Source organism: Amblyomma maculatum, chromosome 4, assembly GCF_055883805.1.
Source record: "Amblyomma maculatum isolate TAMU_Amacu chromosome 4, ASM5588380v1, whole genome shotgun sequence".
NCBI lineage: Eukaryota > Metazoa > Arthropoda > Arachnida > Ixodida > Ixodidae > Amblyomma > Amblyomma maculatum.
The window spans coordinates 49,920,482-49,944,300 of record NC_139347.1 but is presented as its reverse complement, the minus strand read 5'-3'; the positions used below and the strand labels follow the sequence as shown (position 1 = coordinate 49,944,300).

At 46.4% G+C, this 23,819-nt stretch overlaps 1 protein-coding gene across 1 annotated transcript in view; it reads left to right on the top strand.

Annotated features, from left to right (window-relative positions):
* LOC146190959 (P protein-like) overlaps positions 1 to 23,819 on the top strand; it is a 300,983-nt gene that overhangs the window by 233,769 nt on the left and 43,395 nt on the right. Inside the window, exons 8-9 of the mRNA XM_084601359.1 lie at positions 6,328 to 6,433; positions 16,291 to 16,759. Coding sequence (XP_084457485.1) covers positions 6,328 to 6,433; positions 16,291 to 16,759 — 575 coding nt within the window. The remainder of the gene's footprint in view (positions 1 to 6,327; positions 6,434 to 16,290; positions 16,760 to 23,819) is intronic.

The following is a 23,819-nucleotide window of genomic DNA, read 5'->3' as shown; positions in this document are numbered from 1 at the left end:
CAGCGGGTGCTAGCCTGCCACAGAAGTTTTATCTGTTGTAGGCCGTCATTGCACCCGCCACCGTTTCGATGGTGGACGACGGTTGTTGTTGCGGAGCGCGTCTTTCTCTCCTTCTTCTTTTTCTTTCTTTTCTATTTTCTCTTCTGTCCGCACGAGGTGGCTCAGCTACAGAGCCAGTAGTAGGCCCGTGCATTTTCTTTTCCTTCTTCCTACAGCCACAACAACAACAACCTGCGATGGTGAGTTCTGGCAGGTTAATTAAACGTTATAGTGACGTCGTGAAAAGCCATGAATGCGAAACTAGCGATTTCTTAACTAACGATACAAACATTTCGGTACGTACCTAACACGCCACGCGAACTCAAGTTTCACCCGAGTCGATTTTGACATTTAGGTTAATAATGTCCAATAAAAAGCGTTTGCTCGAAACACGGAGAGTGGTACGTGCGAGATAATTTCATTTTCCTTATCATTTCACAGGAAAGATAGCAAGTGCGCATTTAAGATAATGGCTTTAATCACTCTTATTCGGGTTGCGAAAACGGAAGCAAACTCAACAAAGTGGAAGAGGCTGCCGTTAGTGCATCAGTTGCGCACGCTTCGCCTCAACACACAGGGATGCGCGCCGCCGGCTTCATCCTTCCCAAGTTTGTTAGATACACTAGGCAGTCTTAATCGGCGTTTCTCATGCCTTTTCGGCTCATGCTTAGAGCGGTGGCACACGGAGCGCCGCACCGAACGGTTTGTTCCGCCTCCTTGTATAGCACTCAACCGTGTGGTCACGTACCGCCCTCCGGCAACGCTAGCTTGAGCATCCGTGGATTATAACAGCCCTGTAGAGTAAAAATAGACACGTTCCACTCATTTTCTCCTTCCTTTGCTTTTTTACGTTTTTACAGGAAGAAGGGCCCAGGCTTCTTTACGTGGGTCTTCTTTGTTTTTCTGCTGGCTTGACATACAGACAAAAACCTGGGAGACACTGAGGTTTATCCTAAGATGACTGTGACGTTATAGGGCAAGAGGGTCATTACGGTCGCTTGGAGACCCCCAAGTGCACTCGTTCGCAGTTTCGACACGTTTGTTCCCATCGCATTCTGCTTTCTTTTTTAACCCAGACGAATGAACGCGTCTCGGTGGTGCAGAGCGAGTCAAACCATGGCTGCAGAACAAAGGGCTCTTTGTACCTTGGTCTATTAAGTTTTAACTGCATTATTTGCAGAAACCCGAGACCATTGAACACATCTTCTTGGAGTGCCATGACTCAGTTTTCCTCTAGGATATCTTGAAGCGAACTTTAAAAAAGGAATTGCCAATAACGCCATTCGGTATCCGATATCTGCCATGCGCCGACCCTGAAGGAGTGCCGGTTGACATGCTGATGCTATTATGTATGCATAGCGTGTGGAAAACGCGTATGGATGTCAGGCATGAGCGAACCGTTGTACACCCCGCTCGACACTACTTCATCGGGAGCGTGGTATACCTGAAAGAAATTCTGCGTGCACAAGATAACTCTCCGGAGTGGCTACCTGTACTGGACCAGCTGGCTTCAGTAAAGCCCTTTTAAATCTAGCGCTTTAGGCAGAACATGCCTAGTGATTTTAGCATTCCTTTTGTTTTGCTTTGTTGTTGTGTATTCAGATTGTATGCTGTGTGCTTAAAAAACTGGTAATAAAGAAAAAAAAAGTCTCGGTGGTGCAGAGGGGGCATGTCGGACTCGCGACCCAATGGTAGAAGTTCGATTCCGCCAATTGACCACCCAATTTTTTCATTTAAGTGACGTCATGACTACGTCATGATTTCATGATAAATAACCAGCGCTAAAGACTAGGACGAAGAGCAAGAAGCAAACAGGACGGGCACCGACTCGCAACTGGAGTTTATTGAAAAAACACACAATATAAAAACAATGTATAAACAGAAAAAATGATGGCAGCCATCCTTTTCTAACACTGACAGATATTTTGGATGCCCATGTGGCACAGATTAACCGGGAAATCATTGAGGCCAGACCTATCATGCGATTAGGTGAAAAATGTGTTAGTGAACCGTCAATCTCAATAATAGATAATGTGGTTGGGTTTCTTGCTGGGTCATCATGGCTTGTTTGTTTGTTTGTTTTTTATGTGTGGTTTAGTGCGCCTTGGCTTGGGCTTTTATATTCTGTGTGTGCTTTTTTTTTTTTTTTTTTCAATAAACTCCAGCTGCAAGTCGGCGCTCGTCCTCCTTGATTCTTGCTCTTCGCCCTAGTCTTTAGCGCCGGTTATTTATCATGTCACCGTACCAACTTGCACAGATGACACTTCTATTAAAGTCATGATCTTTTTCGACGAGTGAGGATTTCCTTGTTAAAACGCCCCAAAATGCCGATGTTTGCATGGAACGGTACCCTTAATGCTATATACCATACTAAAAGGAAGAAACGCCTCTTGAACAAGAGATCAGAGAAGCCGTCGCTTTGTTTCTCTGTATGCCCAGAAAATTTAGAAATCTTGTAGGAAAACGTTTTTTGCGCAATTTTTTTACATATTCGCACGACTGCCCCTTAACAACCAATATATCCGCAGATCTTCCATTGATAGATTTCTGGTTGGTTGCTGTTAATTTTCAAAAACGCGTCCCATTGGTTCTCTATTACAGTCTTAATTGTGAGCGCAGGACATACCTTACAAGACAAAATCAGCTGTGAACCGCCAGCTTGAACCGTTTTTATTAATATGCTCGTAAAATATTTTGCAGTATTGTACGCCTATTTTTCAAAACGCAGCCCTTTGGTTTTTATGGAAGCTTTAATTATTCGCCGCGAGCGCAGAAAAAGCTTCGAAGCAGCTTTTCTTTTCTTTTTTTTTTTTTTTTGCTACGCACCGGAAGCTTAGACCGTTCCCCTCAGCATGTGCATTACAGTGTCTCATAATATCCCCCAGTTGCCTCCCTATTGAACGACGTTTCATAACGCGCATGGGCTTGTTTCGCTTGTACGTCTTTTACAACTACACCGAGACAGATCACTCCTCTACGTTGTGGCCGAGGTCTGGCCTCCCTTAGGTTCGTGTGCTGGGCATATTAGTTCGCTGTCTCGGCGACCAGGTACAGTGACAGCATTTACGCAGGTCACATAATGCGTAGGCCACCCGAGAATCTGAGAAATCTTCGAATTAACTCTCACGTAACTCACTACTCATCCCCTTGAAGGCAGCAGGTGTATGCACCTCGGATGTTGTGGTAGGGAGCACTGAGTTGGAAAACCAATTTCTCTATGAGAACTGCCGGAGCAAATACCGCGTGGAAAATAATGACAGCACTCCACACCTTCTGAACTACCCACATAATCGAACTGCCTTTCTCCAGACTTCGCCACAAGATTTCAAACTTGGACCCATCACATTTCTTGGCAGAACTAGCTCGCTGCAGTGTCCCGGGTCCTCTGCACACACCAGGACGAACTGCATAAGCACGTGAGAATTGTCCCAGCGTCGTAACACCGGACTCGTTGTTTCGTTAAAAACGTTTTGTCTGTATCTACTGTGCCGGAGTACCCGGGTTCGATCCCGGCCACCGTCGGCTGCAAATAGGGAATAGACAACAAGAAAACTGTAAACACTGCGGACAGAGAGGGACACTAGACCGCATAATCTGGCAATGCCCCTTTTCGCCTGGGGCAAAGGCCAATATTCAAGATTCGGAAGCTTGGGAGTCCCTTCTACAAAGCGAATGCCTTGAGACCCAAAAAGAAGTCGTCCGCCTTGCGGCTCAGGCTGTGAAGAATCAGTGCATTTTTGCGCGCTTCTAGTCGCGGAGTCCCAGCCCCCTATTCGGATCTGCGTACCTGAGTAGGGGAACCTCCTATATCGCGGCAGTAAAGTTTTCAATCAATCAATCAATCAATCAATCAATCAATCAATCAATCAATCAATCAATCAATCAATGAATAGAGCCGAAACGAAGTGGCGTCCGTGTGCTGTGCGATGTCAGTGCACGGTAAAGATCCCCAGGTGGTCGAAATTACTCTGGAGTCCTCCACTTTTCTCTCTTTCCGCTTTCACTCCCAGCTTCCTCCCTTCCCTTGCGGTGCGGTTCAGGTGTCCACAAAACAAGCGTGACAGTTACGGCGCCTTACCTTTCCCGCGAACCAATTATATATTACATATATATCTCACTAGCTCACTATATTATATATATCACTCTAGCTTACTACTCGATCTGTTTGTTTCTATGCATTTGCGATCTACTGCACTTTCGGTAGACCAAGTTGAATTCGAGCTATAAATTACCTTTCAGCGTAATAACTAAAGTAAGTGATACCAAGGAGACACCGAAGCGGGATACGCAGATAATCTTTCAGCGAGTGACCTTGACGTCCTGGTTCCCCGTCTGTGCTGCAGTCTCTGCGCACGGCCTCCCGAGATGCGCGCTGCGAGGTTTTCCCAATCTTCCTAAGAGCGCGCTGTACCCGTTCGCGTAGAGGCGGCCGAGCTCGAAACGCCGCAGCGTTGCTTGCCTCTCTGTTTAGGGTTCAACGCCCGCCACAAACAAACAAACTTACGCCCTGCATGCGTCCCCTCCTCTCCTGCGCCGCGGCGGCGCATCGCTAGTACTGTGCAGTGTTGCGGAGGCCGCAGCCAAACGGCAGCGATGGGCTGCTGGATACGTGAAAGTGTAATCTCGTTTTGAAAACGATCGGAATTTTGTCGGCGCTGTGGCTGTCATATCGTATGCGTTTCATTGGCCACTGCACGGGCACTGGCTAGAAATCAAACCTTTTCCCGAGTGAAGAGGTATTGGGTTTTTCAACTCGACTTTTATTTCGCAAGAACCCGGACGGGCCCCTACAACCACTACAACGCTGCACCGTTTTAACGCGAGAATGGAGCAGTGCACATACTGAGGGCATGCTCACAAGGCCGTTGCCACGTCTTCCTAATGGTTGTTGCTGCTATTTCGTTGTTGGCGTGGCTGTTGTTGTTTCTCGTCATTGTCGTGCCTGACGAGGGGAAAAAAAGAAAAGAAACGCATTCCGACGTTCAGGTCAACGAAATGCCTGCTGTTGCCGTGCCGATGCACGAAGGTTTTTCGAGTGCCTCGCACATTCGAACGCGTAAACGCTGCATGTAATTAATGACCACATGCAATCGTTCCTCCCGATCAGTTTCCGCGGAAAGTACGCACTATGTGTCGGCACTGCCGAATAATTGCAAACTAATAGCGGAATCTGATCATTGCGTCATGCAGAGAAAAATCGAAGAGAAAACCTCCCGGCACGGATATTGCGTTTAGTGCCAATATTTACTTTATGCTACGTTTTAGTCACGTACTTGTCTCAAGCGTTCAAAGTCCGCATTTTTGCGTTGACGCCTGGCCGAGAAACATGGTTTCCCTAGAACTGTACTGACAACGCCAGCTCTTTTTGTCAGAACGACTAAAGCAGGCGCACATGAAACGCGAAAGGAAACCGAACTATTGCAATGTTTCAAGAGCGAAAGATGGCGCTATCGGTACAGGAGCTGCGAATCGTTTTTCTTTGTCCGGCATGGCCGCATACGATGCGGGGCCTTCCATCAATCTCCCCGATTCAGGCAAGTATCCGAATCAAACTTAGCACAAAACAAAAAAATTACCGCTAAATTCCACTTCTGTGCGAAATTTAAGCGCGAACAATCTAGCGATTTCGTCGAAGAATTTCTTATTTTATATATATTTTCTCTGCGTCGCAACTCTAATACAAGGCATGGGCTTAACACAGAAACTCCAGCTCGAGAGGCATGATGAAGTTGTAGTAGTGGTTAGGGGAAAGCAGTAGAGTTGAGCGTAAAAGTGTCAGCATACCAGGTAAATGCGTCTTTATTCGTGTTAGTTTAGCGCCGATGTTGTTAATTATGTATGATGTTTCACCGCTTAAAGTAATTACTTCGCTCGTTGAAAGAAAACACATACCAGGATTACTATGCACATTAGGTTTCCAGAAGCCGCGGGGCCACGTGTGCGTGATTAAAAGCCCTCCCTCCAAACTCTCTTGCGACATCGCTCCATGCAGATGTCTGGTTTGGTTTGGTTTGTAGGGTTTAACGTCCCAAAGCGGCTTAGGCTATGAGAGACGCCGTAGCGGAGGACTTCGGAAATTTCGACCACCTGGGGTTCTTTAACGTGCACTTACATCGTACAGCATATAGTTAGGACACTTTCTACTCTGCAAATATAATAGAACGCCTAATTCAAAATCATGTTTGTCTTACATGTGCATGCTTGATACGGTTTGTTTGGGAATAGTTGTGCTGCGTGTGGTGTTCAGAGCTGAATCATGACGTCGGGTCACGTGGTCTCTCGTTTCAGTACAAAATCCGCAACCGGAGTCTGCTGCTGAAGACCGGCGTTGTGCTGGGATGCGTCATCCTGCTTTTCTTCTTGCAGAGCTTTCCGAACCTGCACCTCAGCCTGGGTAAGCTGAGACAATGTCCAGTAACGCGCAGGTCGTGGAGCCAACTCCTGCGTGCTATTTATGTATTTATGGTCATTTAATTATACGGGGCCCCGAACGACTCTCAGAGCTATTCTAACTCAACCGTCTAGTGAGCGCACGAAAAAGAAACTAGTCAGAGTTCTCCCTTCTCCGGGCTAATAGAGAGAGTTAGCATACCGTGATCCGCGATCCGCCACCGTGACCCTCTACCGCTCGTGGGCGGGGTACACAAACTGATTGGTTCCGATGTGGCAGGTCAATGTGCCGACATCAAGGATGTGGCGCCATCTATCGGCATCAAAGTGATCTGGGCATGCGCAGTGGAACGCGCGGTGGCGTATCACGGTAGCGGATCGCGGATCACGGTGTGCTAAATCTCTCTAATGCCTCGCCGGCACCCAACCGGCTTTTGTGGCATAGGGTGTACGGTATCGTTGGTTTGTGCGTGCGTGTGCATTTATGCAGGTGCTGCTTTGACCTCTGCCACAAATCATGTCTTGCACCTAGTTCGCACGTGTACAAGTACACATTCTGTGGCGATGCATCGGAAGTGTTCATTCAATCTATGTCTCAGATTTTGTCTGCCACGGGTCCCTCGTACGTATTTGAGCTATTGGGCTAAAGCGACCCCATGCTGCAGTAGTGATAGTAACTAATTTGAGAACGTTCGGGCCTCGCAACCACGTTGCTGTCTTTGTTACATGAGTGATTCGCCGAATGGCTCGGATGTTGTCTTCCGAAATGTGTGGCTTAATTAGAGCACTGTTGTTTTCCTGTTAGTATATGAGCTGAGAAGATAGAAGAGGCTACAGGTGTCATTACATGGGCTTTCTGCAACGAAAATAGAAAGACTGCAATGCAGGAGAGATACAAGGAGAAACTTCATCTGCACTTTTTTTTTTTTTTTAAGTTTGTAAAGTTTGCAAGTTGTGCAGTGTGAGCGCAGTTCTAGGGTCGCGCACTAGCAACTATTCCTAAGGATATGATTTGTTACGCGGACCTATCTACACAGGCGCTATTTTTTTTAACAACCGTATCGCTGAGCGAACACAAACATCGGAAGTACTAGACTGTTGTCACATGACAGCGATTTCTTCAATAGTTCCTCGATTAGTCTTTTTAGAGCAATGAACAAGTGCCTCACAGATGGTCGTAGCCGCCGACAAAAAAAAAAAAAAAAAGCAGGAGATTGTCGTAGAACTTCAAAATAGACACGGTTCCACCTGTAGGCTGCGCCGACAAGCCGTAACAGAAGACGTACTAGAGAAACCGAGGTACAAAATCTCTAATTGGCTACAAAAGCTCTTGAATGTAGTGGAGTCAATGGGCAGAAATCTCGTTGTTGGGGTCTGCATTATTAGCAGCGTCGAACTGGAAGGGAGGCGTCATGAGTATACTGCTTAGCCCCCGTGAAATCTCAGTAAAGTATACCTTTCTCGCTGGAGCAGTTTTGTGGCTTAGTCGCAGATCAAGCACTTCAGCTGCTGGCCGAATGCACGTTACAACTTTTTTTTTTGCTTTTTTTTTTGTTCATCAGAGAAAGACCTATTTCTATAAGTAATTGTTGGAGTGGAAAGTGGGGCCTTTTTTTGTCCCTTTCGTTCAAAACTATGCAGGTTTCAGCGCTTGAGAACTGCAGAGAAGCATATTTAATACAAGCGTTTAGCACTCACGTATCATGAAATGGTTGTTTCAAGTATGTCCCTAACCATCTGAGCTACTCAGGCGCTTCGGGTTTGACCTGGATCCCGACCTTCATTTTGCCTTTCCCAGAGGGCAGAGAAGAAATGGGGAACAAATTCTGTTTCCTTTTTTTTTTTATTGGTGACCCATGTTCGGGAATTGCAAATGCATCGTTTACGGTGATTGCGAGGATGGGTTAATATTTTCAGAACAGCTCAAATAATGACGTATTTTTTATTATGTTAAAACAGCGCTAGAACACGGATAGATAGACAAACGCACACTGCGCTATATGTGTTTGTCTCTATCTATCCGTGTTCTAGCGCTGTTTTAACACAATGTTCAACCAACTAGCCCAACAAGCCACTCTACGTATTGTTTAGTTACCTAGGCGACGACCTCAACACGTTACCTCCCATATGCTGTTGATGCAGCACTGTGATCCGCAATTTGACATCTCTTTACCTCGTCTATACATGATGTGCTCTGGAACAGAAATCATAAAAAAAAAAAAGTATGTTGAAACAGACCGTTCTCGCTAACAGACCCTGGGTATTCCGACAGTTGCCTTCAGCTTCGGTGCCATTACGTGCGTTGTCAGTTCACAACCGCTCCATGTCAAAATCTTCCGCCGGGTACGTCCGACATTGCATCCTTATGGCGAGCGGCAGGTGGGCTCGGAAACAAGCATTCTATCTGACCTGAATGTACTCATGTCTCTCGTTCTCTTCTCTCACGCCGTTTCTCCAGGTTGCTCGCGGCCGTACAATTTTGAACTACCTCTGCGAAAAGAAAAAATCAAGGAAATGCATCCTAACGCGCTAGTACCAGTCTGCAACAGCCCTGCTTCAAGAGCGCGTGCCGGCTGTTGTCAGCTGTGTTTAAAGTTTGCGCTGCCAGCTAACATAAGCGAATAGCGAACGCTCTAGTCCAGTACCCACGCCAATTCCAGTTCAGCGGATCGGATACTGAACGATATTATTTGAACACTTTCTAGACTGCTGATACTACTATGCTTTCACCGTTCACCTCATAAAGGGCCCCTGAAAGGCTACTTGCAGTAAAATTTCCATGCATAAGGTTCATAGAGGTGTCCTTTGTGAGCATTCGAGTCAAATTTGAAAACTGCGTGGAGCCGATAATTTGAGAATAATTTTTGAAAAGTGTTCCTGGCGACCGCTCGCAACCAATTAGGGTGACACATCACGTGCCAACCTCCATACTGATGTCAGTGGGGCTGAAGCGCGTCCGCCCATTGGACGCTCCCAAGTTACGCGGGAGGGACGGGGCGTGGATGCGGTGCCGTCGCGACATTTTTTTTTTTCTTTTTTTCTATCGCCGGAGTGAGTTGAGTTGAGGGGGGAGATGAGACGCATCATTTTTGATCGCCCATATGTTCGATGCTATATACACTCTTAATCCGGTTCCACATAGGTTCCAGTTATAAGTGGAACTTTTAAAAAAGTTCCACTATAAGCGGAACTTTTTTAAAAAGCTCAATCATAACCGGAACGCATGTGAAACCAGATTAAGAGTGTAATAAGGCTCGTTTAAAGATGTTTGAGCTTCAAAGAGGATTGATGTGATACCCATTGCTCATGCGCGTTTTATAATTTTAGTAAATCGCGTTTTAAGGGCCCTTAAGAGATATACAGTAAGAGATCTTTTAATTTTTTTATTTGTTTGAGTTAGTTTTGAGGGAAGGAAAGACGCACTGTTTGTCTCACATTTCCATGCACGCCTGTTGTTAACTTGTAAATTGGTTCATAGAAGAAAAAAAAAAAGCGAACTATTTCTCACAGTTTTCGGTGGACGCGCCTGAACCTCTCCGTAATGGAAAGAACACCGTCTCAACTTCATTTTTCCTACCACATTCTGAACACTGCCGAAAAAAAATCCTACAAAACGCGAGCCAGAACTTGGGTATGGCGGTGGCTTTTCGGCCCTACTATCTGTACGCACGCTCTCTCGTAAAAAGCAGCTGAAGCCTATTTGTGTGGCTCGACTGCACTCGGAGCCTGTGCTTCGCCTTCACTCGCTGTGCTCGCATAGGTAGGACGACCATCTTTTTGACTGATGCTATACGCGCGGACGAATTTCTGTTGTATGGACAACGGGTGACATGGACAGCGATGTGGGAAAAGACGATGCTTCACTGCAGTGTAAGGACAATAATCCATGACGGCAGGAGAAGGCGACGTAAGGACGTAGAAGGTAGTAGTGGTAGACGAGAAAGTAGGGCGATCCGGGGCGGGGCGCACTGTGGAATCGTCGTAGCAGATGGGAAAATCCAGTCGGAGATAGGAGAAAAGCAGTCGGTGAGAACGAAGTAGGCGGTTATAAACTCAAGTCCATGTATCGTCCAGAGAGCACCGGTAGCGGGGAACAAAATTGAAGTGTGAAGACCAGAACAGCTTACTCGCGCTTTCTAACAGTGTCAGTTGCGATGGCAGGGCTGCCATCGAAAACACTAACTGCGGACTTCGCAGTTAGTATAAGCACTTTCTACTTTCTCGAGGCTGCGGCGAAAAGAGGTGCTCTTTACAGGCACCTGTGCACCACTGCTAATGAAGGCGAAAATCGAGACAGCATCCACACAGACATCGAGGAGACTACGATGGGCACAAGGGTCAAGAGATTCTCACTTCGGTTAAATGATGCACCATCACCCCTGGGCGCTGCATCGGCTAGTCTCAAGAGAAGTGTCCGTATGAGGATGGTGAAGGGTATAGAGACGAGATGGTGGGGAACGAGAGCGGCGGCCTCGCGGAGATGAGCGGTTGGACACGCGAGAAGGAAAAACCTTAAATTTCAGGATGAGGTTAAACAAGAGGGACACGCAGATTCCATGGCGGTCCACATTTGGGTACGTTCAAGGTGGCGAAGACCAATTGTTCCGGCAGTGGCGGGAGATTTAGCCGCCTTGCGAGCAAGTTAAGCAGATAGGCCTGTCGTCCGATGTGCGCCATTCTGCCGTATTACGGGAATGGTATCGAATCGGAAAATCCTGCCCTGGAGTTGCGACAGCAACAGTGGGAGCGGTAGAGTGCGAACTGTCTTGGGTGACGTGGAGATTAGAGGTAACGCCCAATTTCGCGAGCTCCTGGCCAACATTGGCTTGGATCAGGACAACGGCCGCGTCGGCGGGCGAAGGAGTGCACTGCTTTCAGAGCCCCTAGTTCGTGTGTCAAATAATCCGAGTCAAGTTAGCTGGATGGTGCGAAAGTGGCATGTATTTACACGATAGACTAGTAGTAGTGTTGTGAAAGCGGTCGAAGCGATTAGCAATTGGAGGATTTGCCTTGTTCGAACCGGCGGCACACTTGGACACCGGATTAATCTGTAACGCAATGTTGCAGAGCAGCTTGTTAAAGGCGTTGTCGGTTATACCCTTCAGGACGTGGCCTGCTTTATCTGTCTCCGAGATGGCTCTGCCCTACTTGCGACACAAAGCTGTCTTGAAAATATGAAATGTAGGACCCCGTGGACGACTTGGCTCGAGAGGAGAGGTCTTTCTCTACGGCAAGCTTGCGTCCAATAAGTTTGCCAAACAAGTCCCGTGGCATTGGTATGCACATATTATAGCTTGTCAAAGCGTCCCCATGCATCTCAAAACAAACGCGCATGGTAGCAGCCAGGTAAAATACAACATTCGATAACATTAGTGTCGCGTCCCACATGTTATGTTTTCTAACGCGACCATACATGACCCGCCAGTCATCGATGTCAACGTCGTCAGGTCTGTACTGAAGGTGCCTGGATCGCGAGGTCGCGCCGTGACATAAGTCAGTCGATCAGTGATGAGGCGCCTTTAATCGATCGTCATTGGGTTGGACCCAAGATGACGACCGCTGCAAAAATCCACAGTATTAATGAAAGTCGGCTCCATAACCAGGATGTTACATAGAAGCTATCCACAGCAGATATTCAGTGAGCACAAAAGGCTGATGGCCTGAGACCACAAATCTATTTGTATGCGCCCTTACAGCTTCTTTATCGTCAACATGAACACTCAGCCACTTCACAGCACTCTAGGAATCGCGTGCATGAACTTTTGCCGTCTTGTAAAAGATGCATTTATATCTTTAAAAAAGTTGCTTTAAAATATTTTCTGCAAGGGCAGCTATCGCCTTAGCCTCTTCGACGTCGTGCAAGGAGCATGCCATCATCCTCGCTTATTCATATTCCATGGACATGCAGAAATTATTAAAAGAGAGGAACTTCTACCATAGCACTTTATATCTTTCGCCGTTCCGCAGCATGCCACCTGCCAGATATCTACATAATATGGATTCCGGGACGCACCCACCTTAAAAAAAATAAAGCCGCCAACGCCTCAGCCTGGGGATACGCTAACCGGGCTCCATTCTCATGGGTGTTTCAGAGTTCATCTCACCCGAAACTAAGAAGATAAGAGGCAGTCAACCGTCGCAAAAATCTAAAGTAGCAGTCATCACCGAGGTACCTTATTGAAAAGGATCTAGTCAACCACCTACAATTATAATTGTGCATTCTGCGAAGTTCCAAGTCCTCAACTACATGTGGTGTTGACATGTGAGGTACCGCATGGAACCATCAGCATCAAAGCCAATAGAATAAGGTCAGATATTAAACATCAGCCTGGATGACCACCTTTGATCGAGCGGACCCCGGGAGATGGCTCGAGTCCACGACTTTCTGGATTCAACCTAGGACGAGTATACGTCTCGCCCACTCTTTATAAATGTTTATCTCTCTCTCTCTTCCACTCTATTTAAATTCTTTACATTAGGAACTAAAAGGACGTTGAGATTACCTATCAATGTAGACAGCAGCGTGGACTAACCTCAACGATCTAGGTCAGTGCAGTAAAACAAGAAAATGGTTTAGCGACGACATACTTTGCTTGCGAGAGCGGTCGGTGGTGGCTATGCACATTCTTTATGTTTTCGCTTTTTATAGATTGTAAAAGCACCGTCATCAGTGAAAGCATGCATCCTCTTTGTCACTGGAACGCGTTGATCTATCGACGAGAGCGAACTTCATTTTCTGCTCAGTGTCATCTTAACGCCTTGCAGATCATCGTGGAGCCCCTCCCGGGAGGCTGTTTTGTCTTGTTCCATCACAGGCGCCTCAAAGGCGACAAGAATGTGTCCCGGTGTGCGCAGCATGTCTGCCGGGACCAGGCGCGCCAGGTAGGGTCGAGAGGAAACACACGCTCGACTACACGCTAGGCTGCGCAGCGGTTGTTAACATACAGCGTGAACCAACAACAAAACGAGCAGATGGGAAGGCCTGCTCCCGAGCTCTCCTCGGGACCTTTTGCTTACATCGCACTCCTCCTCTACCACTCAGCAAACCTAAACCAACACGGCCACGAGTATTGTTTGCTGCGTTGTTTAAGCATAACCTTTGCTTCTATCTTCATCGAGAAATGTTTTGCTGCCCTACTCTTATCTTTTCGCAGACGGAACGAGAGTATAGAAAGCCAGGAAAGCGGCACTGTTGGGCCCATGCCTCCTTTCTCCCGGCTTAAAACGAAAAAAAAAAAAAAAAGAACACTGTTTGCAACAGCTTGACAGTGACAGAAACCAGTGCCTTGTTTTCTATAGGGATTCCGGCCTGCCTCCAAAACCAAATATTACGAAACAACAAAGAAGAAAAATACAGGAAAAGGAATGCTGCGAGGGAGTGTGCTTAAAGAGAATGGTTTCGTGTGCACCAGATTTGACTCGCACTGCGGCAGTGCAGAGGAAAGTGCGTGACTGTTTTGGTTCACCGTGAAGTAAGCGAGGGCGGAATACAGCTTTGAAAACGTGCAAAATAAACATTTGTGCACTGTTACCTGCGCGGTCAATCTGAGCTTGTGGTTGAGCGCCAAATTTTCAGTTTTGCATTTTTGAAGCTTGATTTTCTTTTAGCGGGCATTTCTTGCAAATTCGAGCGAATATCGTTCAGAAACTGCGGCGGACATGAGGCTGAACATGGCGCCGAACTGAAGGCCGGACATTAAGCCGAGCTTCGCCAAAATTTCTGTCCGAATGCTATCCAGCAGAGAAGCTTGACTGACGTCAAATTTCTATGGAAGGTACCTGCAGCCAAAGGAGAGTAACTGAGCGAAGAAGACAATTGGATATTTTAGATGAAGTGGGAACACAACCCGAGAACTTTCGATCGCGAGACTACCCGTAGGTAACGATCGAAGGCTCATCTTTGAAAGCTTAATACAAGTGGAGCTGCGTCAGTTAAATGCGGCTGGCGGTTCTTGTGTAGAAAATGTACATTTTTGGGGGCAGTAAAAATTAAAAAAAAGAACAGAGACTGAGCAACGCGGATGAAAGAGTCGCGATAATCAAACGTGGTCAAATCTTAAGGAAACATTTCCTTTATACAATGTACTAGAAACATTCATAAAACAAAACCCGCAGGGGTGGCGCAGTGGTCACGGCACTCGACTGCTGTTCTCAAGGATGCGGGATTGAATCCCTGCCTCGGCAGCCGCTTTTCTGATGGGGGCGTAAAGCAAGGCTCACGTGTGCTGTGCGATGACAGTGCACGTTAAAGAACTCTAGGATGTCGAAATTTCCGTATTCCTCCACTACGGCATCTCTCATAGCCTGAGTCAGCAAACATTTGTAAAACAAGGAATGTAACCAAAAGTAATACTTCTTTAAAACGTTATCACTTTTGAACGCACAGTGTGTCTTCCTTTATAACGCATTCCTTGCTTCGCGTCTCTGGTGCACTGAGCTGCTTTGGGACGTTGAACCTCACAAACCAAGCCAAACCTTCGTTCGAGCAGGCATCCGTATCGTCCCATGCATGTGTTTCTGTCCGTTATCGCACGTGCTGCAGCCGTTACGTTTGCTTGCTTGTATACGATTGCCTTTGTGTGCCGGCTTGGCTCACCACGTGCATATTAAATGTCCATAAGTATGCCTCTTGATAACGTGATAGCCTTCTCGTTGTTTGCATCTGCCAGGTAAACGGAACACGTGCTATGATGTGATATTCAGGGGCATCAAAAACGAATGCTTGCCCCAAGGCGATAAGGACAGGCGAGGATTCTGTGTTGTACAGGCGCCCAAATCTTTAACTGGCGTGCACGAGCGGCGACTTTTCTGTGCGTCAGCGCCATATGACGGAGCGAAGTTGGAAACAGGATGAGGCTAAGCGCATGCTCACAAAGCACGCTCAGCTGGACGGAACAGCCTGGCAGACGACGCGTCCAGCTGAGCGTGCTTTGTGAGCATGCGCTTAGCCTCATCCTGTTTCCAACTTCGCTCCGTTATAGGGCGCTGACGCACAGAAAAGTCGCCGCTCGTGCACGCCAGTTAAAGATTTGGACGACTGTACGTGCTACGTCATCGCTGTTGGCACGTGGATGGTTACAATGGCGTATGATGAAAATAATACGCTAAGATTCCATTAGCGACAGTGTTCTTTGTGTTGCTCCTTGCTTATGCCTGGGAACGGAACTTTTAACAATGCGCGTGCATTCTATTGCTGCAATTGCTTAATCTAGGTGTAGCACAATATATAACGCAAGATTTGATTTGTTTTTATTGAGGACTCCACTGAAAAAAACCCGATGTGACTCATGCCTCGCACAACAGGGCCGCATATGATCCTTCAATATGCCCCAGCACTTCATCACTAAACATCCGAGAAACATCCTGGAAGACACGAGTACGCGTCAGGGAAATTTATGTGGGTCCCCTGAGGATGAGCTACACCGCGTTCCGCTTTCACTTGGTCATCTCGGAGCCTTTGTTGACTTTAACGCCTCAATTTCGATCCTAGCAACGGGAAATAAAAATGCTCGCTTTTAAGTTAAATTTTCTTAGCAGCGAATGCTTATTTTGCCTTCGAGGAAACACCAACACGACCAGTAAAGCCACAGAGTAGATTTTACTTAGAACACAAATTTACTAGACTTTTTTCAAATGTTTCCTGATAGTTTATTTAGGTTAAACGATGGCCTGTGTCCCAAAGCCATAGCATGGACTTTCTGTAACCGTTCGTGAGTGGCAGAACTAATAGCATTATTAGCCTCGGTTTTTTTTTCTCTCTTTGCGCAAAGAAACTGAATGAGTATAGATTGTGTCGAGTCAAACGCGATATATCACTTCGAGGAGGTGGGAACAAAGGGAAGACCTGAATGCGGCTCGCAGGCTGGATCGCGGTACTCGGAGCGCTGCTGCTGCTGGTGCTGGCCGACCTGGACGACCTGGAGTCGGTGATGGCTCGTGTAGAGTGGACCACGCTGGTGTTCTTCGCCGCGCTGTTCGTGGTGATGGAGGCGCTGGGCGAACTGCAGCTCATCTACTTCATCGGCCAGCGCACGCAGGAGTGGATCGGAGCATTGCGGCCTCAATCGCAGCTGCCCGTGGCCATACTCATCGTGACGTGGGTGTCGGCGCTCGCCTCCAGCCTGATGGACAACATCCCTTTCACCACGGCCATGGTCAAGGTGGTCACCGGACTAGGACCGTCGGCCGAGGGCCCTGCTCTCGTCTACGCGCTCGCCTGGGGCGCCTGTCTCGGCGGAAACGGCACGCTTATCGGTGCATCTGCCAACGTGGTCTGTGCAGGAGTAGCCGAGCAGCACGGGCATCGGTTCACCTTCTTCGACTTCTTCAGGTCAGTGCGCGCTGCCGTTGCCGCCGCGTAGCACAGCTTTAGCTCGAGCTTTCCAAGCCGTTCACAATAGTGAACATGGTGTCTAGAGCGAGCGAAATCTATCGTCACTGGTCTCTTTCCGGTGCAAAGACCGGCGATGAGCACGGCCGGTGTGGGGTCGATTTTTCAGGCAGGGGTGGAAGTGCTGCTCCATTAGCTCCACTCTGCTCCACAATGCTTTCCCTGCTCCATCCTGCTCCAAAAATGCTCCAAACATCCTGCCTTGATGTTTTCATCACATTTGGTAGAGAACAAGTATTTGTCGCACAGCGGGCCGTTAACGGTGTTACTTATAAGAAATGTGATCCGATATTCAATGTGATCAAGCGAACTGAGCAGGCTGGCGGCTTGTGGTGAGTGGCCTGTCAACGCTATAGGGGCTGCCATAGTTGTGATGACGACAGCACACCGGTGGCAGAGATATGACGCATAGTGTGCTGTAATAAAAATAAAACTTCTTCAGTTAGAGAAGCGCGGGACATAATAAGTGTTTGCTGGCAGGTAAATTTAAAACGAGGCACAAGCACTGGAAGGATTTAATTATGAAAAAAAAAAGTTCCGTACACGTGACATAGCACCTTCTTTCAGCTTTTCAAATCACTTGTGGTGAAGGAAGCTAGAGCAGTGCACCGAAGCAGACACTGCAACTACCACGAGCCGTCAAGAAAATTTGGGTTACAAAGAGCTACAGGAGTAGTTCTAATGCTTTGGCTGTGAAAACGAGCACCTGGGTACTTCACCATGGAGACTCTTTGCCAATAATAAGCGTGTCAGCCTACAATGAAATAATTGCAGCATTATGCTTGTGACGTCATGATGGTGCCAATGGCTGAACGTTTTCGCAAGAGTATTGTATATTTATACGCGGCCTATTACCAACGTGCTGAAAATAAGGATGCTCCAGCATCCCTCGAGCGAAAGCACGAGAAGCCAAGCTGAAGGAGAGAGAGAGAGAGAGAGTAAACTTTAATTGTTTAACGGAATAGCCTGGGTGGTTTCCTCAGTCCAGGATATCATTGGCCTGGGCTGTCTCCCGGGCCCTGGTGAGCAGGCTGCGCTAACAAGGCTTGTACTCACTGAAGATGTTTCCGACCAGTGCCCAGAAATTTGTCAGTTGTGGCATATGATCAAAAAGGACATGTACAAAATATAAAGCATATATGTGCTGCTCATTGATGTCAATTCCAAACCAGTAGCAGTGCTTGAGCACATAGAAGTGGTAGACTGCACATTTTAACATATCGAGTCAAAATAATCAAAAGTTTTCATTTTAATTTGACGTTCAGTTATGAAATGTAGAAGCAAGCATTCCGTCTAATGTTAATCTGTTCCAAATTTTTGCTCAAGTCAGCTTGGGTTATCTTAGACATCTGAACAATATTCACCGTTTGTCTTTTCTTGTTAGAGATGTGTGTGTAGTCAACAAAGCATTGAAAGTTGAATGAACAGGAATCAAAATGAATTTTTTTGTGTCAGGAATAGAAAATTGCAATTAATAAAAGCGTTAGAATCTAAAAAACATTTTTAAAACATCATTAGATTGCTACAGATCTCGTTTTATTGCTTCAAAGCTACATCAAAATGCTCGAGCATGCTTCCGCCCCTGTTACCCGCAATCGGAAAAAAACCGCTCACTCGCCTCTAGCTAATAAAGCTGCAAGGAGGTGGCTACGCTGCCTATATCCAAACTGTAAACCGCACAGCGCAAGATAGCTGCGCCAGCTAGCAGAAATGAAATAATTTTTCCCAGAACGAGTAAAAACGAGCCCGCGGCTTCGTTTTTTCGGTGAAGCAATCGGCTAGTGTTTTTGTCTTTGAGCTCGTATGACAGCAGTTCTAACCCCACTATCGCGCGTACTTTCTAGCTCCTTTTTTTTAACTATTTACACCATGCAAGTAATTGGTAACTCATACATTAGGATGTGTTCCCGTTTAATTCGCGTTTTCGAATGTTTTCAATTCCCACAGAGAATTTCTTTCACATCTTTTTTTCTTTCCTTCAAACAGTTACTACCTAGTATCAATCTGTATAGTTTACGCCGGAGTGCTCTTTACCTTTCGCGTGCCATTCTGAGGTGTTCTAGGACCCAAACTGTCGTTTAGGAAACTCTCAGACATTGGTGCACTGTACAGATTGCAGTTAGAAAATGCCCAGAAATAGGCGCGTCTTATGCTTTAGGCAGCATTCTGAGGTGTTTTAGCACAAAAGTCGACATTTAAAACGCTTTCCGATGACCCACGACGTTGTTGCGTTGTACTGTTTACAGTTCGGATAAGTTAGCTGTTTTCCCGCTAAATTGTGCGGATTTTACTTTGTTTAGTAGGAAAAAGTGTGGGATTGCGGGAGGCGGAAGTTTTGGCGTTTTTTTAGGTCCTATTGGTGTTTTTACTGACAGTTTTTGTAGTCCTACAATTTTTGTTGAGAATAGTGGAAGTTCTTTTAAATTAGATTCATTTTTGCAAGCGAACGTCGCTGTTACTCATGGCGTCAATGAGATGGTGGATATGGTATCACCAAGATGGTATCAAGATGGCGAATATTCTAACAGGCCAATGTGTGTTGAATTAATTTATAGACGGTATTATTTCATGCAGTCGTCGAGTTTGTTTATGTCGGACATGTGGTCCGACAAACTGGAGACCTGTCAGATATGTGGAGAAGTCTAGGGAAGAATGGACGAGAGACCCCAAGTTTGGATTAAAAAAAAAAAAAAATCGCTGCCATTCATCTGCAATGAAAGAAGCCCATTCTCGTAAATAGTACGGGAATGCTTGCGCCAAAAATCCCTTATTTGACCTGGACTAGTTTGGTCTCTCCATACTGATGCTGCTCTTGTTGAAAGCAGTTAGGCTGGATGCATGTTCAGTCAGATAAACATTTCCACTTGTCAACACGCGGTCTAATGTGATCAAATATGACGATTCTTATCTTCAGTTATTCGAACTAGAATCCGAGGGAATAGTAAATGCTGCTTATACTAGAATCTGCTTGCAAATGTAATCCACACGATCAGCACTACATGAATGTGTATACATTGCAGCAGTGCTGGAATCCCGCCCAGAAAGAGCGGTATGTATGAGTGGACAATCGCCCACAGAATTCTCGTCAAACTAAGATGAATCAGACGACGTCTTGTGGCGAGTGATAGTGCCTGCAGATAACGGTTCGTAGTCAGAAAATAAAGACGCATTTTTTTTCTTTACTTATTGCGCAAATATACCCTTAAGCATAAGGGATATCTAACTATAATGATGCAGGCCTATGGCACGTATTTCTGCAGCTTCAGTTTAAACCTACAGAAGGTAGGCAAGACAATTCAGACAGCATTTTCAATCTGAAGTTTAGAGTCAAAGAGAAAAAAGAAACGTTTTAATATATTCAAAATATTAATTTATATACCAAAATAAAGTGCGCAGAAATTAGCTTCTTAAAATGATGCAATTTGTGGTTTTAGCGTATTTTGAGTCTTCTTTCTCCGGGCTTTCTATTCTTGAATTGGCAACACTTTCAAGATGAATAACGGCAAGCGTAATTCCGACGGGAATTTCGCCCCTGACGCCCAACGCCCTAATGCGAGCGCATACCATTCACCTTGCGTGTACCGGTCTGTTATTGCACTGCCGGCTTTATTCTCGATATGAGCAAAGCCGCCACTGTTCGCCGCCGCAGTAGACCTAAGCGTCGAATGCCTACGAATGGTAACTGAAACGGCTACTCATGTACTTACTGAGCTTCGTGTTCATTTTCATCACTTAACTGTCGCGACAGATACGTAGTGCTAGAGTTATATAGCTTATCGCTCTTTCGCCGGTAAGTCGGTGCGACGCTCTCCCGCAGCGCTCAGCAGTTTCAGTTTCCAGCTGGACAACCGGTTTCCCTTGCGTTGGTATCTCTCAGAAACTGTCAAATTGTATATGGACAAGACTTCGAAAGCGCGATGTTCTAATTCTGCCTAGTTGACTCAACTTGCGATCATTTTTCTCTGAACGAATTTAATAACCTCTCGCTCGTCGCTTAGCCTTGTAACGAAGACACTTCATCGGCAGCAAAGCGCTTGACTTGAGCGATGTTTTTTCCAGAGTATTTATTATACGTTACTGCTACAGTCCCCAGCAGTCAGGGGGCCGTTTAAGCTCTGCTACTAACGTTTTCGGAATACAGACTTAGTTTGAGATTGTTTTCTGCATGACAGGTCTAGAAACACGCGAGTTATTAGTAACCTGCCTTGCTAGTTTCTAGTTCTTGGTTTTGCAATCTTTTCTGGGATGAGTCGTTCGAAGGCGAGATCTGTGGTAGTGCTCCACTGTGCAGTATGAATGTTCGGATCAGACAACACCACCTCGCATTTAGTATCACGCGATCATTTAGCGTAGTGTTTGCCTAAATGACGTTACTTAATGTCGAAATCAAGGTCGAGGTCATCGATCACTTGGGACGTTACTGTAGTTTGACCTTTAAAGCTTAACCTTGATGTTAGCCGAGGGTCAAACTGCCGCTAGACATGAAACTGCGCTTTAGAATTGAATGCAGCTGTCGTTATACAAATCAGGCACCTTTGTTTACGTTCATGTTATAAGGATGTTAGCAATGTGGCTTTTTTTTTTTTTTTTGTGCCTTCATGTTCGCTTTTTACGCCCTCCATGGACCGCCTTTTGCATGCTACTAATCTTGGATTCTAACGCCATACCACTCTTGAACTTTTGCGTCCTTTGGGGAAATGAAAAAAGGATATGTACTGAAAGAATAGCACACAAACATACGGCACTGCGGCAGGACAGCACGCGGGAAGAACAGCTGGACAACTTACCAACACACGAAAAAAAATAATAATAATAACGCGTTTGAGTACCGTGTGTCAAAGCATCACGCCGAAAAACGAAAAAAGAAAAACAAAAAGAGAGGGAGCGCAGAAAGAAAGCATCGAGGCACAACAGCACGGAACAGTACAGAGTGCTGTTTTTTCGACATGCTATAAGCAGCGACAACTACTGAGGGCACGTTTCCTGACTTTGCGACGGCAGTGTCGGCTCAATACCGAGTCATATTGATTGGCCAGCGTTATCTGCAACATGCCACGCCATGTATAGCGTGAAATCACTGGCGACACGAACAGCAGCACAGTGACGTCACGCGCGCTCTACCAGAAAAAGATAAATAATAATTAATATAGTCTATAGTGCCGCTGAATATCGCGCGGCACAGTGGCACTGAGAGATTTTTTTTTTCTTTTTTTTTTTCTTGTGCTATTTTTCGTGCGCTGTTATGACGCGTGCTGCTTGTCGCGTGTTTTTCTTTCATACTAGCCTTTCATTCATGACTCTGTCCTATATTCGCCTTGATTTTTCCTATACGAACGACATGTCTATTTAGTCAAGAAAGCGTCATTGCCCCCAACCCCCCTTTTCTGTTCTATATAGACATCGTTTTTCAAGTATATTCTGCAGGACGCTCAAAAGTAAACACTGTACCGCGTTGGTGCGTGCCTGCGTGCGGTGTCTTTCTTTCTGCTTACAACATCCAGCTACATATGCACCTTCTTGCTGCGCCGAACTGCTTAGTGCTCTAAAGAATGATTTGCGAAGGGTCGCATGACTAGGTCAAATACTTCCAGTATGTCTCGATTATTATTTTTGCCTGTGTGCCTACATGTGGCGCTTCGCAAGTGCAAGGGAAGCACGCCAGCATCAAGTGATCTTATATAACAAATGACCTGACTGCGCAAATAGGCTGATGGATCCCAGTCTGTTCCTGCAATTGGTGTGGTATACACTTACCTGCAGTTACATTAATGGTTTATTTCCCTATGCCTTCGCTGTGAGAATAATGTACGTATTGAGCGGCGGCTAATGGACCTCGACCATTTAGTATTGTTTAACGCAAATTCAGGGCTGCTTAACGCAAACCACGTGGATATTTCTGCTTTTCACCTTCGCCGAAACATGGTCTCCATGGCGGGCGGAGAATTGAAGACGTTGTGCTTCGATTTGCTATCACAAGCTGATTGCGAGTACCATTTAGGCGCGAGCGTCCCTTCAAATTCAGCTTCTTACCCGCATATGTGCGAGCTCTGCGCAGACTCTGCGCGCGGTTTGATTGTGGGCGTCGCCGAATGTCGGACAACGAGGTACAGATAAGGAAGTGCCGACTGCAACGTTAAGAGACAGGAACAGAGCCAAGTGGGCCCGAGAACGAATTTGAGTCTGTGACATGCTATATTAGCAATCCAAGAGGAAATTTGCATTGGAAACGCGTGCAATTCGAAGGCGAGGTAATTGACGGTTTCTAAGGGTAATGGAGTGGATTGCGAGAGAAAGCAAGCATGGAAGCGGGCGGCAGAAAATTAGGTGGGTGGATGAGACTGGGAAGATAGCGGACAGAGTAAATTGTCCTGCAGTGGAGATAGACTACAACAAATATATAGCAGAGGCTGCGCCGTAATCTGTTAAACAAAACAGAATAAAAACTGCGGAGGTCTAACACGAATAAACTGAGTTTAACGTCACGTTTAATGTGCACGTTTAACGTGCGCAAGCACTAGCTTGAAGTAGTTTGTCTTGGTAGATGGTAGATGTATAGATGACATCGTCGCTGTCTTCTCGCCGTCATGTGTCAGAGGCACGCTTGTGAAATGTATGTTGCCCAAGTCGCCAGGAAATATGTGAATACAAGCGTCGCTTTAACCAAGCCATTCGAGCCCGCCTGCGTGGCCTAACTCATGATCACATGGTCCTGTAAAGTGACATTTCAATCACCCCCTCCTAACTGAAAGGCGAAGCGTGAGTTAGCATCATCTGCCCAATCGGTCGCGTCATGCGCTCTCGTGTCGTCAAACTACCTGGCGATCAGGCAGTGCACCACCATGGCCCCGGCAATCTATAACCTGCCAGTGGCATGCCAGTGATTTCTCGCTCACAACGCCGGCGCCTGATTGACTGGGGAACAAAGCTTTTAACGCTATGTGGGTAAAACATAATGAGCGAAGTAGCCCTCCGCGTAGCGGAATATGGCGAACCGTCGTAG